At 44.8% G+C, this 18,308-nt stretch overlaps 1 protein-coding gene across 1 annotated transcript in view; it reads left to right on the top strand.

Annotated features, from left to right (window-relative positions):
* Nucleotides 1–18,308, top strand: part of EGFR (epidermal growth factor receptor) — a 218,346-nt gene that overhangs the window by 155,507 nt on the left and 44,531 nt on the right. The window contains exons 7-15 of the mRNA XM_025273080.3: nt 948–1,089; nt 2,325–2,441; nt 6,046–6,172; nt 6,267–6,340; nt 6,544–6,634; nt 8,888–9,087; nt 9,927–10,059; nt 12,607–12,697; nt 14,099–14,256. Coding sequence (XP_025128865.2) covers nt 948–1,089; nt 2,325–2,441; nt 6,046–6,172; nt 6,267–6,340; nt 6,544–6,634; nt 8,888–9,087; nt 9,927–10,059; nt 12,607–12,697; nt 14,099–14,256 — 1,133 coding nt within the window. The remainder of the gene's footprint in view (nt 1–947; nt 1,090–2,324; nt 2,442–6,045; nt 6,173–6,266; nt 6,341–6,543; nt 6,635–8,887; nt 9,088–9,926; nt 10,060–12,606; nt 12,698–14,098; nt 14,257–18,308) is intronic.

The following is an 18,308-nucleotide window of genomic DNA, read 5'->3' as shown; positions in this document are numbered from 1 at the left end:
GGCCCACGCCAGTGTCAGCACCACTGATTGCTCCGCTCAGTTCTCCTTACAGCCTAGAGAGCTGAGGCTGCAGGGACCCCTGAAATGTCCCCAGTGAAGTTAGGCGATCACACAGATCCTCAGGGCCAGGACAGCTGGACTCCATTTGCACCTTTTGCCCCTAAAGCCTCTGCTCTTTCCGCTTGGCTCAGATGCTTTCTGCTGATTCCCCAGCCCATGAGGGTGCTGAGGGCCTCGCTGTAGTCCCTGCGACTGCGGAAAGCTTGACCAAGTTCTGGTGTCACCGTGGGCCACTGGTGCCACACGTCTGATTATGGGTACCTTGTGTGTCCTGAGACCCCAGGACAGGCAGCCAGGGTCCCAGAGGCAGCACTGAGTGATTCCAAACTGGGAGACTCACCTTGAGTGGGACCCAGAAGAGTCTATAGTTTTTAGGAACAGGGAAACTAATGTTCCAGAGGCTGGAGGGGCCCTGGGCTTTGGACCCCGCTGGTCTGAGCCAATTCTTCCAGGCTGCTGGAGGGAGGCAACACCAGGCTCTTGGTCAGGACCCCTCTGTGTGTGGTCTGATTCCCTCTGCACAACAGCCCCCAGACAAAGTTCTCTGTGTTTGATAATAAATTCAAAAATGTATCCTCAAGTGTTGTTTAGGAGGGAAATTGGACGTAAGTTAAGTTGAATAATTTCGCTCTAGAGTTACTACTCTAGCGTGTGAACTCCTGCCTTATTTTGAAAGTTAACAGAGATGTGTTTTTCCCTCCTCATAATCTCCTCAAAACTATCTGGAACAGCATATTTAAGAAAAACCATACTTTTAAGAAAACAGTCTTTCTGCTCCTCTTGAGAGTGCTTTACTAGACGTCTGCTCTGACCAGACCCCTGGACACAGAGGGCTGTGGCCCCGCTCCCCGTGGAGTCTAACGATCACACCACCCCTCCCGTGGCAGGTCTGCCGCAGGTTCCGTGATGAAGCCACCTGCAAGGACACGTGTCCGCCACTCATGCTCTATGACCCTACCACCTACGAAATGAAGGTCAACCCGCTGGGGAAGTACAGCTTTGGTGCCACCTGTGTCAAGAAGTGTCCCCGTGAGTGTCCCTTGTGAGCCCCTTCATTGCCAGGCACCTGTTTCTGCTCTGTCTCCTGCTGAGGTTCCCGTATCCCCCACTCAGGGATCCTTGGGTCCCTGTATTCACTTCAGTATCAGGCAGGTGAGGTGATGGCTGACCCCATCACCTTGGCTGACCCCAAGTTGGTTCTTGTGTCAAGAGCCCAGCCATGGTTGCCCAGAACATTCCATGGTCTGATTGGCACAAACCCATGGCCGTTGGGCCATTTCTCTGTTTGGCTCTTGTACTCGGCAGGTGTTTATAAGGCCTAAATGAGAGAGAAGTCAGAAGACCGGCCTTCTTTAGCGGTTAAAAACCTGGGCGTGTTTGTGCTGTTAGGAGCACAGAAGAGAGCTTTTTGCTTGTCGATTGGCTTTGTTTAATTGTTGAGGCTTGGGTTTTGCTTATTTGTGCTTTACAGGAGACTCTAGTATTTAGGGAAATGGCAACATGAGTGATTTCATAGGAGAGGAAGTGATTTTCAAGAAGGAAGATTAACTAAAAAAAAAAATTGTTTTTAAGAACAATTATGAAGGGGAGATTTATACTACCAGACTTGTGAACATGAAATTTTAAAAATTTGGAACAACAACAACAAAAAAAAAACCCACAAAAAAAGTCATCGTAAGGTAAATGGCAAAAGATAAAGAAAACTTAGCCACAACTGTGACACAGATATAATCTTTGAGAGAATTTGAAATCTACAGGAAACCACTCAGAGCCTCAGAGAACATAAGCAGACAATTTACAGAAGGAAAGTGACAAATATCCACTAAACACCCAGACAAACGTCCAGTGGTTCGAGGATCCACTTGGGGAAGTCAAAAGAAACAGAGAGAGTTCCTGAAAAGTTTATTATTAACTTCTTATTAGTTACTTCTCCCTGAGTGAGGGCTAAGGCAGGATGTGGACCCTGTTGCCCACAGAGGCCCGAGGGGATGAGGGTGGCCAAGAGAAGAGTGGTCCTTGTTTCGGGTCACTTTTTAAAATAAATATTAAACTTTTAGCTGTGAGTCCTGAATGTAAGCATCATAACCAGCGAGCAGCAGCCTGATGGGGAGGCCATGAACACCCTGAACCCCATTCCTCTCTGTTTGCAGCCTTTCCTTCTTGTCCTTAAAGTAAACAGAACCAGGGAATCACCCGTCATCAAGGGTCATTATGCCCAGAACACCTGGTGCCGCGTTCACCACCTCCCTTTCACTGTCCCCCAGGTAACTACGTGGTGACAGACCACGGCTCCTGCGTCCGCGCCTGCAGCTCTGACAGCCAGGAGGTAGAGGAGGATGGCGTCCGCAAGTGTAAAAAGTGTGACGGGCCTTGTGGCAAAGGTGGGAAGCTGCCCGGTGTGGGCACGGGGCCCTCTCTGCTTCCAGTCATGGCTAGGCTCCCTGCCCCCAGACCCTCAGCATCATCCTCAGACCAGATTTGAGGGAGTCTCCAAGCTCAGAAACATGTTCCTTCCTTTCTGCTGTGCTCTATCCCAGAGGTATCTTCAATGCCAATTTATCCCTTCTTATCCTGCACTTTATCTTTTATCTTGACATTTTTCAAACACCCAGAAGCATTGCAAAGTAGTGTAATGAACACCCATCTGCCCTGAACTTGAATTCATCAATTTTCAGTAGTCACCACGTTGTTCTCACTCCGTGTTTGTGACTCTCTGTATGTGTTTTCTGAGTCCTGTGATGACTACAGGTATTATAACACTTCACCCTGCATTCGCCAACACACTTTTGTACAAACAGGACATGTTCCTAAGTAACAAAAGACAATTTCACTCTTATCCCATGTTTAACATTGATTCTAGTTTTCAGTTTAATTTCAACTCCCCTGTTATCCCAATATATCCTTTTTAGCTGCTTTTCAATCCAGGCTCTTCATTAATTCAAGATCGTTTCTCAGCCCTCTTTCCTCTGATGCTGTGAGGAGTCAAGGCCAGCTGCTCTGACCGCCCCTGTCTGGTCGGGTTATGTTTCCTGCAGGGCGGGACACAGATGGGGCACTGCAGGTAGAGAGTGTCCCACCAGGGGTACACAACTCTCATCTCATTACCTCTGTGGCTTCTCTGGCTCAGTGGTAAAGAATCTGCCTGCAATGCATGAGACCTGGATTCGATCCCTGGGTCAGGAAGATTCCTTGGAGAAGAAAGTGGTAACCCACTCCAGGATATTCTGGACAGGGGAACCTGGGTTACAGTCCATGGGGCTGCAAAGAGTTGGACATGACTGAGTGACTAAACCACCTCGATGGCAGAACCGATGATTCGCCTGAAGTTGCATCAGTCAGATTTCTTGGCGATTGTAAGAATGACTTCCTATTTCTGTCATTTCTTCTATATTTACTAGTGGACATTCTGTTTCTAAAATAGCTTTCTTAGTACCCATGTGAGCTCACTGAACCCTTTTTTATTCAGTTTATGATAATCCCTCCTCACATTATTCACTCTGATGTCCAGACTATCTCCAATGTGGCCCATGGAGCCTCCCCAGCTGGTGCCCAGGCCCTTTGGGTGTGTGCCACGCCCAGGCCACATCTTCCACTTGCACAGAAGACACATCTATACTCTAAGCATCCCCTGGAGATCACTCCAGATAGCATCATGTGAATCTTCCTTATTCTGCTTAACCCTGTTCACAATCCCTATACCATGATCTGTATGGTAATTTAGATTGTTTCCACTATTTTACTGCTATTAAAAAAAAAATGCCTCAATGAACAGCTGCTTGCTTGAACATCTGCATCAGATGCCACCATCTCTAAGAAGTTTCTGTGGTTTCAGCTGACACTGACCACTGCCCCATGTATTCTTTCAGAGGCAGACTGAGCCTCCATGCTCCACGCCATCCAGTCCCTCAGCCTCTTTAGGAGGTCTGTGCTATTACGATCCCCCTTACAGAGGAGGCACTATATCACAGAGGATCCAAATGACTTGCCCAGGGACCAATGGCCAGGATTGGCAGAGAGAAGCTGAGACAGCTCACAGGGCTTCGGTCTGAGGTCAGACCTATGAGCTCCCAGTGTGGCAGGCGCGTCAGTGCCCAGAGGAATAGATGTCCTTTGGCTCCTGGAAATCTTCAGGCAAAGGAAACACGCAAGGAAGAAAATGAGACGTAGGGTGGTGCCTGGAGAGGAAGTGAGTGAGTTCAGCCCCTGAAGACAGAGGCTTACTACCAGCATCCTCAAATGGATCAATAAAAGCAGAGATTATTTCTGATTTTGGTCTGTTAATTTTGTACTCAACAAACATTTTGACTCGCCTATAATCATTATGCTGTAAACCCACCCGCAGTTCAAATCCTGGAGTAGTGGCCAACTGAGACCCCTTTGTGTAGGGAGATGGGAAACAGAGGTGGGAGCATGTGTGTTGATGGTCCACAGCTCCTCCAGATCTGATAGGTCTAGAGGTGAATTACAGTTTGTCTCCATATTTAGGAATTAAGGTAACCCCACCATCACCATCACGTCTAAGCAGAGAGAGAATGAATATTCTCTGAAACATGTAGAATTCTCTTCCAAACCTGTAATTAAAAGGCAAGTCCCCATCAGCAGGCATCTGCCTCGGGGCTTGTTTTGCTGAAGCCAGAGCCTTGGAATCCTAAGCAAGCCTCGCCATCCCATTCCCAGACCCACAGCGAGGTATATGCATTCCAGGGCAAACCTGGAGTTCCATGGGGCTGATGGGATAGGCCCCGTAGCCAGGTGGCAGCCCAAGCAGTGGGAACTCCAGAGAGAATGGAGAAGAAGGAGATGGAGTAACAGGGCTACCATGTCCCTGGTGAGGCCTGGGGAAGGGAGGAGAGGACCTCACCCTGAACAATAAGATCTTCCATGATTATTCTTCAAAGTAAGATAAAGTCTGAAAGAGAGATACCAACAATTGCACTGTGAATTCTAGACGTAGAGCCACAACAGATAAATGGGCTTCGGAGGGAGATGACATTTAAGATGGAAATTAGGGAGTGAATGTAAATTAATAAATGAGCTCAGAGTGCAGAAAACGGCATCTGAGACTGATGTCACAGTAGGACATCAAAGAGATCAAAGCATGTGGCTTAAGTAGGCCCTGTGGGAGAAAAGCAGTTTATCTGATAAGACTTACTATAGTATTATTTATGATGTAGTATCAGTTCAATTCAGTTCAGTTCAGTTGCTCAGTCTTGTCCGACTCTCTGGGACCCCATAGACTACAGCTCACTAGGCCTCCCCCTCCATCACCAACTCCCGGAGCCTACTCAAACTCATGTCCATCGCATCAGTGATGCCATGCTTGTGAATGGTTTTACTGACAGGACAATATTTTACTGATAGGACAATGTTCGCAGCATAATAAGTGAAAAAAAAAAAAAAAACTACATATGTGGTATGACATAACCATGGAGGATAACTGAAAGGACATTTTCTAAAATATCAAAGTTACAGAATAGAATTTTTACTCATTTTTTTCCTCTTTGTTCCGTGTTTTCAAAGTTTTCTTCCATGGATGCATCTTGCTCTTTTAGTTAAAAAATTTATGCATACTGTTTCTTTCCATTAGAAAACTAAGCTGCAGCCCAGATGAGGGCAAGGGAAGGCATTGAGGGTTTAGTGGGGGCACACGCGTGATCCCCATGTGGTACCAACAGCCCAGGGGGCAGCTGTAGTGTAGAAGGAGCTGGAGTCCTCCGGGGCAACTGGACTCTGGCCCAGGTGGGGAAAATGAGGAGGAGAAGGCAAGTTCAGTGAGGACAGGCAGCATCTCCTGCACTGCAACCTCACACCCTGCCATGGCCCCTGGTCCCTGGTGAGCCTGGCAGTGTTTGCTGCGGGGATGAAGGATAGCACGCCAGCGACGGTTCCCACGGCTGCACTTCTCTTCCTGCTCCCGTCTGCCTGAGGGACCACAGCTCTTACTAATTCAATACATGTGAATGGAATAAACACCTCTCTTTACAGTTTGTAACGGAATAGGAATCGGTGAGTTTAAAGACACACTTTCCATAAATGCTACAAACATTAAACACTTCAGAAACTGCACATCCATCAGTGGAGATCTTCATATCCTGCCAGTAGCATTTAGGGGGTAAGTAAAGATCAAGTTACTGGTATACCAGAGAAAAATAGACTCTGCTCTGTTCACGGCAGGTTGTTACTGACGGCTCTGTTACTTGTTTCAGTGACTCCTTCACACGTACTGCACCTCTGGACCCAAAAGAACTGGACATTCTAAGAACTGTAAAAGAAATAACAGGTGTGTACCATTAAGTGTGTGAGTTGCTTAGTCGTGTCCGGGTCTTTGTGACCCCGTGGACTGTAGCCTCCAGGGTCCTCTGTCCATGGGATTTTCCAGGCAAGAATACTGGAGTGGGTTGCCATTTCCTTCTCCAAATAATGTCTCATACAAAATAGAAATTTCTAAGTGGTATGTGTCTGAACTTTCCTTCTGCTTTGTAGGGTTTTTGCTGATTCAGGCCTGGCCTGAAAATAGGACTGACCTCCATGCTTTTGAGAACCTGGAAATCATACGTGGCAGAACAAAGCAACAGTAAGTGGACCCCAGCCAAAGACTTGCAGAGTCTTTTCTTTTGAGGTAAAAGCTACTGAAGTGCTGCAGAGAGACTACAGAGAGTACCCACACACCCTCACCTGGCTCCCCCGATGGTGACACCCTGCATCATCAGCATGGCTGTAACTGAACTGCAGATTTTCTCAGATCTCGCCAGTTTTCCACGAACACTTTTTGTGTTCTGGTCAGCCCACACTGCAAAGGGCAGTCATGTCTCCTTGGTCCCCTGCTGTTCATGATAGTTCCTCTGTCTTCCTTGTCTTTCTTGGCTTTTGAAAAGTACTGGTCAGGCATTTGTAGGACGGCCAGTGTTTTCTCCTGATTTGGTTGAGGTTTTGTACTTTTGGCAAGAATAGCACTAAGGCTACCAGTCCTCATCAGCACCTCATTTCAGGGGACCTGAGAGGCACTGAGCATGTCTTTCAGGATTTCCACTTTTCCAGCTCCAGCACACAGACACACACACATGTGCACACACACGCATGCACACACACATATGCGCACACACATGCACATGCGCACACACATATGCGCATACACACACACACAAGCATCTTTAACATAATAAGGGTAATAATGAATTTTGTGGCGAGGCGAAGTTTGGGACTCTCTTGTTCAAACCTGCCTTGGAAAATATCTGGTTTTGAGAACTGTTTCTCATAATTGACACCTGAGAGGGCTACATAATACTGTGAGTATTAAAGAAAATCAGAATACAGTGAATGTAAAATAAGCATCCCTTTCCAGAAATCATTCCAGCTTTGCATCTCTGATGCTAAACATGCAGCTAGTATCATTTACCAGAAAGGCCCTGTGCCCTGAGTTCTCAGGAATACTTCTTTTGACCAAAGTTCATATAGAGATGAGAGACTTAGGTCAGTTTTCTTGGGTGACTAGCATGTACCTCTCAGCTTAGTTTTAGGGTTTTAAACATAAAGCTGACTTTTTTTTTTTTTTTTAATTTATAACATTTGCTGAGAAGCCCAATGATAGACAGTTCCTCCTGGGGAAGTGTGACCCCTGCCAGACCTCCCTGCAGGGAGGACTTCAGCTTTGTCCCCACTGGCATGGCTCCCCTGAGCATGGCTAAGGGAAGGGATTCCTAAAAGCAGGGGTGCAGTCGAATACACAGGAGTCACACTGTGGGGGGGACACAGAGAGGAAAGAGTGGGCAGAGAAAAAGAAGCGAGGAGAAAGAGGTGTTTCCCGATTACACTTTACATTTTGTCGTCTCATGCCTTCATCATCAGCCTCTCTATTCAGTGCTGTCTCAACTGGTCTGTTCCCACCTCGGTGTTTAGTGAGCTTCCTAACAATGCACATCTCCTTCCTGTGGTTTCCCGTCATTGCAAACAACAGCCTCCTCCATGCGGTGTCCACAGTGGTCCAGGGTCTGGCCTCTTCTCCCTTCCCAGACCCCGTCCCACCTTTCTGCTCCAGCAGCAGCATGTGATTCTCAGTGCCTGCCATGTGCTCCTCTGTGTGGAAGACTTCCTTCCCTTTAGTCAGAATAACTTCCATCTGGTCATGTGATGAACACGTCCTGGTCCCCTTGTAGGAACCTAGCACAGGGTTGGGTAGTGAAGAAAATATCATAGTTCCTGCTCTGGAGGTCCTGATGATCAGGCATCACCTCTTCCAGAGGCCCTTCCTCAGACTTGTTTAGGTGGCCCTGCTCTTTGCCTCTGTGGTCCCCTCATCACCACTCTCATGGTACTGGGTTAAAAATGATTGTATCATCAGTGGACAAAGGGCTTTTTGAGAGCAAGAAGCACACACTTAACCTAGAATTAGAATAAAATTAGTCACATATTACCTCAAATATTTGTTCAATAAATGGATGAGTAGATGGATGGATGGGTAGGTGGATGGATGGAAAGCTGAATCTATGATTTTTGAAGTATATTTGGATATTTGAAAAGTTAACATATTCTCAATTGCCAAGCAAAGTTAAAATGCAGTAAATTAAATAATGATGTTAATAAATTATTCAACCCCTAGTCTGCCACTAGAGTTAGAGAGATTAAATGAACAAGGAACTAACTTTTCCCTGGAGGAACTTTAAAAACACTTGCAATTTTCCAAAGTTGCAGTACAGACCTTCAATAACATGACTTACATGACTACAAACCGGAAGGCAGTAGTAAATCTAAAGTGGTACAGAAAAACGTTTTTGTTGATACTATGCTGTCATAATTTTTCACAATATTATTTTTTTTCTCTTCAACTTAGTGGCCAGTTTTCTCTTGCGGTTGTCGGCCTGGATATCACATCTTTGGGATTACGCTCCCTCAAGGAGATAAGTGATGGTGATGTGATAATTTCAGGAAATCGAAACTTGTGCTATGCAGATACGATACGCTGGAAAAAACTTTTTGGGACCTCAACTCAGAAAACCAAAATTTTAAACAACAGGAGTGAAAAACAGTGCAGTGAGTAATCACTTTGGTTGATTGTGGAGATGGTTCTAACAGGTCATTTATTTTGATTTAGAATATTGAAAGACTACTCCCAAACATTTAAATTACTTTTTACATTCCTAAGAAGCAAATTAAGGGAAATGTGTATATTCTTTTGTGACGTTCATCAGATTTTTTTTTCTAGATAATTCTCATCTCATAGGATAAATCTGCCTTGAAGTCTAGGCCATCAATCATTGGTAATTTACAGAACAAAATTTAGTACTGATTATGGCATTTTAGCTGTGTGTTCCTCCCTACTCATTCCATCCCCAACGACTAAACACATTCTCATACACACACACACACACAGACACAGAGGAATGGGGTGAACATTTCACACTGGCATTTCCAGATCCGAGTTCACAGCCATAGTCAGCTTTTGAACTGGTGCCTGCACCTGTGCTGAGATCCTGGCCACCGGCAGAAGCAGAGCCAAGTTCATATCCCAGCTTGAGCCCTTCCTAGTTTTGAGGCATTCATCAGTTTACTTAAATCTTTGGGCTTTATCTTCCTCATCGATGAAAAGGAGGCAATAAAGATTCTCACACCATAGTGCAATTAAGAGAATTGGTGAAGTTCTGGGTGTCTTCCTGGTTCTGTGCCCCATACACGCATGACAAGGACCCTCAAGCTTTCTGCTCCTGCAGCTCTGACAAGCTCCATCTAGATATGCTCGGCACCCAGCAGGGCAAAGGGGACTTTTGCCGGGCGTCTGGAAGCCCTCGTGTCACTGCTTCTCCCGGGGGCACTGGTGTATGTTTGTGGCCACTGTTCCTTGTCTGACCATGGGCCTCACCCTGTATTCTCAGAGGCCACAGGCCACATCTGTCACCCGCTGTGCTCATCAGAGGGCTGCTGGGGACCTGGACCCAAATACTGCATGTCCTGTCAGAACTTCAGTCGTGGCAAGGAGTGTGTGGGAAAGTGCAACATTCTAGAGGGGTAAGAGGTTTTTGTTTTTTTTTTAATTGCTTTGTTTTGATTAAAAAATAAGACAGGATTGTTTTATAAGTGTATAGTTAATCAGTCTGATTATTTTCCTTTATTTTCTTTTCCTTTTTGTTTGTTGACAGTTGTTTTGTGTGTGTGTGTGTGTTTGTGTGTGTGTGTGTGCGCGTGTGTATAGATTTACTTAGTTCATTGTTTTTGGTTGTGCTGGGTCTCCATTGCTGCTCGCAGGCTTTCTCTAGTTGCAAGAAGCAGGGGCTACTCTTCACGGTGGCATCTGTTGTTGCAGAGCACAGGCTCCAGAGCTCTGGCTCAGTCATTGTGGTACACAGGCTGAGCTGCTTCACAGCATGTGGGATCTTTCCAGACCAGGGATCGAACTGGTATCCCCTGCGTTGCAAAGCAGACCACTTGACCACCTGGGAAGCCCTGTTGACAATTGTTAATCACAAAAGGACATGAAAATACATTTTTCATTACTTAATCCAACCCAATATATAGAGTCTCTTTATCTGGAAATTTATTTTTCCAAGCTACACAAAGTTCCCAAGACAAACAGAACGGTCTTCCATGGTTCAGATGACCAAGACCATGGCCATTAGTCGTATCCTTGTAGCATGGCATTCCTGCTGTGTCAAAACACAGCTCCAGGTTAATTTTTGTTTACATTCAAGACACACTGAACAGTGCAAATAACTTTAAATAGAACCATGGACAAAGAAATAAACAGTTTGTATAACATTTGTTGAATTTATTGCAGTCAATAGCAAGTACAGTCTGTTGATTCTATGGGAATTTTGATATTGAGTAAGGCTTTGAATGATCTCAAATAGTAACGAAAATAAACTAACAGGAAAACAAAATGTAAGGATAGCAACTGGAAGAGGCAATTTTTTAAAAATAAAGAAAAAGAGAAATTTTGTGGTAAAGAAGAAGATAGGAGTTACAGATAGCTCTAGGAAATTTTCCTTTCTGTTTCACTATCAGGACTACAGCTCAGCTCAACTAACTAAATACTCAGAAGCAGGATGAATTCAATTCCACAGGACTCCTTTAGCTGATAGGCTCATTAACTGAACAGAGTAATTTGCATAATCAATAGTATTGTTTCAATAAGTAAGAAACACTGGTGTAATCCTTATGGCTGCAAGCAGATGCTGAGCTCACGTTTTCAGTGTTCAGGTCTCTCTGAAGGGGCTTCCCCAGTGGCTCAGATGGTAAAGAATTTGCCTGCAGTGTGGTAGACCCGGGTTCGGTCCCTGGGTCAGGAAGATCCCCTGGAGAAGGAAATGGCTACCCATTCCAGTATTCTTGCCTGGAGAATCCCATGAACAGAGGAGCCTGGTAGGCTACAGTCCATGCGGTTGCAAAGAGTTGGACAAAACTAACACTTTCAACATTTTTCTCTTTGAAGCAACAAAGTAATTAAAATAACCTTGGCAGTGGTGCCTGGGTCTTCCTATTAGAGAATCCTGGTGTCCAGCAGCACCTTCTCTGTTTGCAAAACTGGCTTCTATACTGGGTGTGGTGACCCAAGAAGCAGCACAGGGAAAAGTCATGTGGCTCTTTTGGTTTAAGTGATGCTGACTGCCTGAGAGGACTCACGGAACATATCTTTGGGTGTGCACACTTCTTGTTCCCTGCCTAGTTAACTCCGAGTAGTCTTAAGAGCTGCCCACATCTACCATGTCCTTTCAGTCAAGCATCAGCTTCTCAAGTATTTATTTATTTACTTTGTGGTTGCACGGGGTGTTCACTGCTGTGCACGGGCTTTCTCTAGTTGCAAAGCATGGGACCTGCTTTCTCGTGGTGTTGCTCAGCTTTTCCCTGCGGTGGCTTTTCTTGTCGCAGCCCACAGGCTCTAGGTGCACGGACTTCAGGAGTTGCAGCGTGCAGGCTCCATAGTTGTGGTCATGGGCTTAGTTGCTCTGTGCCATGTGGAATCTTCCCAGATCAGGGATGGAACCCATGTCCCTTTCATTGGCAGGCAGATTTCTCTCCACTTTACCACCAGGGAAGTCCCACTCTATCCATTTTTGAGGAATGGCTAAAATAGTCCAAGCAAAATATTTCATACCTGTGTTCCATTCTTACTGTTTTTAGTAATAATCATTAACAAAACTTTAATAGCTCTCTTTCCCCTTCCCAGGTATTGATCTAGTTACCATTTCTTTGCAGCGTAACTTAAATATCCATGAATCTGATATAGGAAGGGGTGCCTTTTAAGGACTATTATCTTCTTTTCTCCCATGTGTTGGCTTATCTAATATTCAGAGACTGTGCCTGTAGAAAAAGTAGAGAAGCTGTTTTGATTATAAATGAAGCTTATGCTTAGTTAAAGATTCAGCTGACAGAATCACTTTATTATATTACAGTATAGCCCTACTTTCCCAGACGTTTGACTTTTACATAAAACTGTTTTGTCTTTCTAAGAGAGGTGGTTGGTGTCACCTGAACCTTCAGACAGGTGAACCCAGACAGCATTTGGAAGCAGGGTCTGTAGGGATGGCACTGACCAGTTTCCTGCCTTCCTCCTGTCAGAGAGCCCAGAGAATTCGTGGAGAACTCCGAGTGTGTGCAGTGCCATCCAGAATGCCTGCCCCAGGCCATGAACGTGACCTGCACTGGACGCGTAAGCAGCATGTTTGATGTTACCCCCACGCATCAGCTGCAGACCCACAAGGATGACCCACCACCATCACCCCGTGGCTGCTAGACCGCCGTCCAGCCCACTCCCCACACTCGAGCCCGTCCCGTCCCGTCTCACAGCCCTCAGGGGCTGTGACTAAGGGGAGGTCGGCATGTGGCCTGGCTGGGTCGAGCACTCATCTTCTCTGTCCAACCCCCAGACGCACACGGCGCTGCCTGGTCTCAGACCACAGAGCAGGGCCCTATGAACAGGGTGCAGTGACAGCCAGCCTTCACTGTCCTGACATCTGCCACCCCTGCTTTATCATCTTAATCAAATGCTGCTACATTCTTATTTAACGTTAGTTTATAGTTATTTGAAGGAGGTTTTTTAAATCACATAGAAAAATTTTCAAAATTCAGTTTCATATCTACATGTTCAGTAATATTTTAGAGAGTGTAAGTGAGAATGAAGATCCCTCTCACACCAATGTGTTCACATTGTTAATTCTCAGTATTACTTATATGAGGAGCTCTATTTGGATTTCAGCTGCAACAGTCATATCTAAATCTACTGACAGAAAATGTTTTTCAGAAGTTCTCTGAATCAGACAGATGATGATAAGGTTTTGAGGTACAAGCTGCCAAAATAGCTGGTTACAAAGTAAACCACTGGTTTTTAGGTTAGTGTTGGGTTAACTTTTCATCAGTGAAAGAAAATAATTGGTGCTATTGATTGACTTAGTCATCTGATTGTTCTCGCTCTGGGAACACTCAGTCTTTGAGACATAAGGGTGCTTAGCCAACAGGCAGACCCTCCCTAGCCACCTTACTTCAGCCCTTGTGAAGTGTGTGGATGCAACCCAGGCAGCCCTAATGTACTGACAAGTTTAACAAACAGAACCAAATTTAGCACAGCACAGTTAATTATGCAGCCACTGTCTCTACACCTGCCACCTTCTCAACACTGGGGAAACGCAGGTGTGGGTTTGCTGAGCTTTGCCTTGGCAAGCACAGCTTCCTGCAGAAGCCCCTCAACTTCAAGCATGATTCACAAGGAAGCCCATCTGAATGATAAGGATGTGAATACACACGTAAACCAATCAGTGTTTTAACAAGGAAAAAGCCCACAAGGTATGAAGTAAAGTCAAGTAAAACACCCAGCTCACTTTATTTTATGTTTTCATATACAATACACATTTAAAGTCAGGAAGGCTTTCTTCTCACCTGTTAACAGTGGTTACATCAGGCAAGACACAGTCAGAGAAGAATTTGTCCACTTGAAGAATTTCTACATTGTTTGACTTTTTTTCATGATATATATTTTAAGTAAAAAGTTACTTCATTCTGAAAGACACATACATAAATATTTGATTTATGAAATGGTTTTTCTGCCTCGGTGCAGGGACCAGGCAACTGTGTAAAGTGTGCCCACTACATTGATGGCCCTCACTGCGTCAAGACCTGCCCTGCTGGAGTCGCGGGAGAGAATGGCACCCTGATCTGGAAGTTTGCAGATGCCAGTCACGTGTGCCACCTGTGCCACCCCAACTGCACCTATGGGTGAGTCAGGGAACTCTGGGTCTGCAAGAGAAAATGCAGACTCAAACTGAAAACATTTTCCAAACTGTCCAGGCAGTAGAGTACAGAGGTTTGTATTAGAGTCAGTTCCTCCGGGTGTTCTGGCCCCACAGCCACGGCAGCAGCAGTGAAACTCTCACGGGAGGTAACAGTGCTCACCAGAAAGCCTCTCAGCGTCTCCAGCTGTGCATCATGCCAGGGCTCCGTTCTGCTGTGCCAACAAGTCCAAACAAGAGGAAGGAACAGCTGGGATGAACACGAGGTCCTACCCTATCCTCAAAGGTTTCTACACATCTTTCCAGATGACTGGGATTCCTGTGGGAATCCTTATTGTTTTACAATTAATGGAAGATAACATTGCCTAGAATGTTCCTTAAAGAAGCTTTTTCTTTTACCTAGTTGATTGCTAAGTTGTTAGTAGGTAGATTAAAACTATTTTGACTACAGTTAGCTGAAGCACTCTGAACATTTGTATCTTGTTTACTAAAATAATAAATTTGGCAATGAAACTAGACTACTTCTAGAAATCAGAAGGAAAAGTTGAGTTCTCATATATATTTCATATTCCCTTCTATCTCTCAGTCCTCGACCTTATTTAGAACCGTTACTCTTCTCCAGAGCCATCTCTTACTAGCTCTGTGGCCTTTCGCAAGTGTATTACCCTGTCTGTGCCTCACTTTTCTCATCTGTAAATTAGATTAATACTACTGCATTGCTCACAGGATTTCTGTGATCTTAATACACGTAATGTACTTAAATGGTGCCTGGAACACATGCGTGCTCAATCAAGGACTGCACAAAAGGAGGCGTGGGGCTGTTGGTGTGGTTATGATGTTCGTAGGCAGTGGTGGTGCCAGTGTTGGTGGTAGTGATGGGGGTAATTGTGATTGTGATAATGATTAGTGTCCTGAAGGCATGCAGAACCTTCCGATTAGACTTCCAAAAATCAGGAGTCTTGAAAAGTTTCCAAATATGTCCTAATATTTTAACTGTATTTGTATGTACAAAAATGGTCTTAATGACCCAGATAATCACGATGGTGTGATCACTCACCTAGAGCCAGACATCCTGGAGTGTGAAGTCAAGTGGGCCTTAGGAAGCATCACTAGGAACAAAACTAGTAGAGGTGATGAATTTCAGCCAAGCGATTTCAGATTCTAAAAGATGATGCTGTTAAAGTGCTGCACTCAATATGCCAGCAAATCTGGAAAACTCAGCAACAGCCACAGGACTGGAAAAAGTCAGTTTTCCAGTTGTTTTCCCAAAGAAAAATAATGCCCCAAAATGTTCAAACCACTGCACTGCTGCTGCTGCTAAGTCACTTCAGTCGTGTCCGACTTTTTGTGACCCCATAGACAGTAGCCCACCAGGCTCCCCCATCCCTGGGATTCTCCAGGCAAGAACACTGGAGTGGGTTGCCATTTCCTTCTCCAAAAACCACTGCACAATTGCACTCATTTCACATGCTAGCAAGGTAATGCTCAAAATCTTTCAAGCAAGGCTTCAGAAGTATGTGAACCAAGAACTTCCAGATATACAAGCTAAAAAGCAAAGGAAACAGAGATCAAATTGCCAACATCCACTGGATCATAGAAAAAGCAAAAGAATTCCAGAAAAACATCTACTTTTGCTTCGTTGACTACACTAAAGCCTTTGACTATGTGGATCAAAGCAAACTGTGGAAAATTCCAAACTTTGCAGTTCCAGTATGAACCACTTTGCATCAGATCAGATCAGATCAGATCAGTCACTCAGTCGGGTCCAACTCTTTGTGACCCCATGAACCGCAGCACGCCAGGCCTCCCTGTCCATCACCAACTCCCAGAGTTCACTCAGACTCATGTCCATCGAGTCAGTGATGCCATCCAGCAATCTCATCTTCTGTCGTCCCCTTCTCCTCCTGCCCCCAATCCCTCCCAGCATCAGAGTCTTTTCCAATGAGTCAACTCTTCACATGAGGTGGCCAAAGTATTGCAGTTTCAGCTTTAGCATCAGTCCTTCCATTGAACACCTAGGATGATCTCCTTTAGGATGGACTGGTTGGACCTCCTTGCAGTCCAAGGGACTCGCAAGAGTCTTCTCCAACACCACAGTTCAAAAGCATCAATTTTTCGGCGCTCAGCCTTCTTCACAGTCCAACTGTCACATCCATACATGACCACAGGAAAAACCATAGCCTTGACTAGACGAACCTTTGTTGGCAAAGTAATGTCTCTGCTTTTGAATATGCTATCTAGGTTGGTCATAACTTTCCTTCCAAGGAGTAAGCGTCTTTTAATTTCATGGCTGCAGTCACCATCTGTAGTGATTTTGGAGCCCAGAAAAATAAAGTCTGACACTGTTTCCACTGTTTCCCCATCTATTTCCCATGAAGTGGTGGGACTGGATGCCATGATCTTCGTTTTCTGAATGTTGAGCTTTAAGCCAACTTTTTCACTCTCCACTTTCACTTTCATCAAGAGGCTTTTGAGTTCCTCTTCACTTTCTGCCATAAGGGTGGTGTCATCTGCATATCTGAGGTTATTGATATTTCTCCCAGCAATCTTGATTCCAGTTTGTGTTTCTTCCAGTCCAGCGTTTCTCATGATGTACTCTGCATATAAGTTAAATAAACAGAGTGACAATATACAGCCTTGACGAACTCCTTTTCCTATTTGGAACCAGTCTGTTGTTCCATGTCCAGTTCTAACTGTTGCTTCCTGACCTCCATATAGGTTTCTCAAGAGGCAGATCAGGTGTTCTGGTATTCCCATCTCTTTAAGAATTTTCCACAGTTTATTGTGATCCACACAGTCAAAGGCTTTGGCATAGTCAATAAAGCAGAAATAGATGTTTTTCTGGAACTCTCTTGCTTTTTCCATGATCCAGCAGATGTTGGCAATTTGATCTCTGGTTCCTCTGCCTTTTCTAAAACCAGCTTGAACATCAGGAAATTCATGGTTCACATATTGCTGAAGCCTGGCTTGGAGAATTTTGAGCATTACTTTACTAGTGTGTGAGATGAGTGCAATTGTGCGGTAGTTTGAGCATTCTTTGGCATTGCCTTTCTTCGGGATTGGAATAAAAACTGACCTTTTCCAGTCCTGTGGCCACTGCTGAGTTTTCCAAATTTGCTGGCATTTTGAGTGCAGTACTTTCACAGCATCATCTTTCAGGATTTGGAATAGCTCAACTGGAATTCCATCACGTCCACTAGCTTTGTTCGTAGTGGTGCTTTCTAAGGCCCACTTGACTTCACATTCCAGGATGTCTGGCTCTAGGTCAGTGATCACACCATCGTGATTATCTGGGTTGTGAAGATCTTTTTTGTACGGTTCTTCTGTGTATTCTTGCCATCTCTTCTTAATATCTTCTGCTTCCGTTAGGTCCATACTATTTCTGTCCTTTATCGAGCTCATCTTTGCATGAAATGTTCCTTTGGTATCTCTGATTTTCTTGAAGAGATCCCTAGTCTTTCCCATTCTGTTGTTTTCCTCTATTTCTTTGCATTGATCGCTGAAGAAGGCGTTCTTATCTCTTCTTGCTATTCTTTGGAGCTCTGCATTCAGATGTTTGTATCTTCCCTTTTCTCCTTTGCTTTTCACTTCTCTTCTTTTCACAGCTATTTGTAAGGCCTCCCCCAGACAGCCATTTTGCTTTTTTGCATTTCTTTTCCATGGGAATGGTCTTGATCCGTGTCTCCTGTACAGTGTCAAGAACCTCCTTCCATAGTTCATCAGGCATTCTATCTATCAGATCTAGGCCCTTAAATCTATTTCTCACTTCCACTGTATAATCATAAGGGATTTGATTTAGGTCATACCTGAATGGTCTAGTGGTTTTCCCTACTTTCTTCAATTTCAGTCTGAATTTGGCAATAAGGAGTTCATGGTCTGAGCCACAGTCAGCTCCTGGTCTTGTTTTTGCTGACTGTATAGAGCTTCTCCATCTTTGGCTGCAAAGAATATAATCAATCTGATTTTGGGGTTGACCATCTGGTGAGGTCCATGTATAGAGTCTTCTCTTGTGTTGTTGGAAGAGGGTGTTTGTTACTT

This window comes from Bubalus bubalis, chromosome 21 (genome assembly GCF_019923935.1).
Source record: "Bubalus bubalis isolate 160015118507 breed Murrah chromosome 21, NDDB_SH_1, whole genome shotgun sequence".
Lineage (NCBI taxonomy): Eukaryota > Metazoa > Chordata > Mammalia > Artiodactyla > Bovidae > Bubalus > Bubalus bubalis.
Note: the sequence above shows the minus strand (reverse complement) of the source record. Positions and strands in the feature narration are given on the sequence as shown.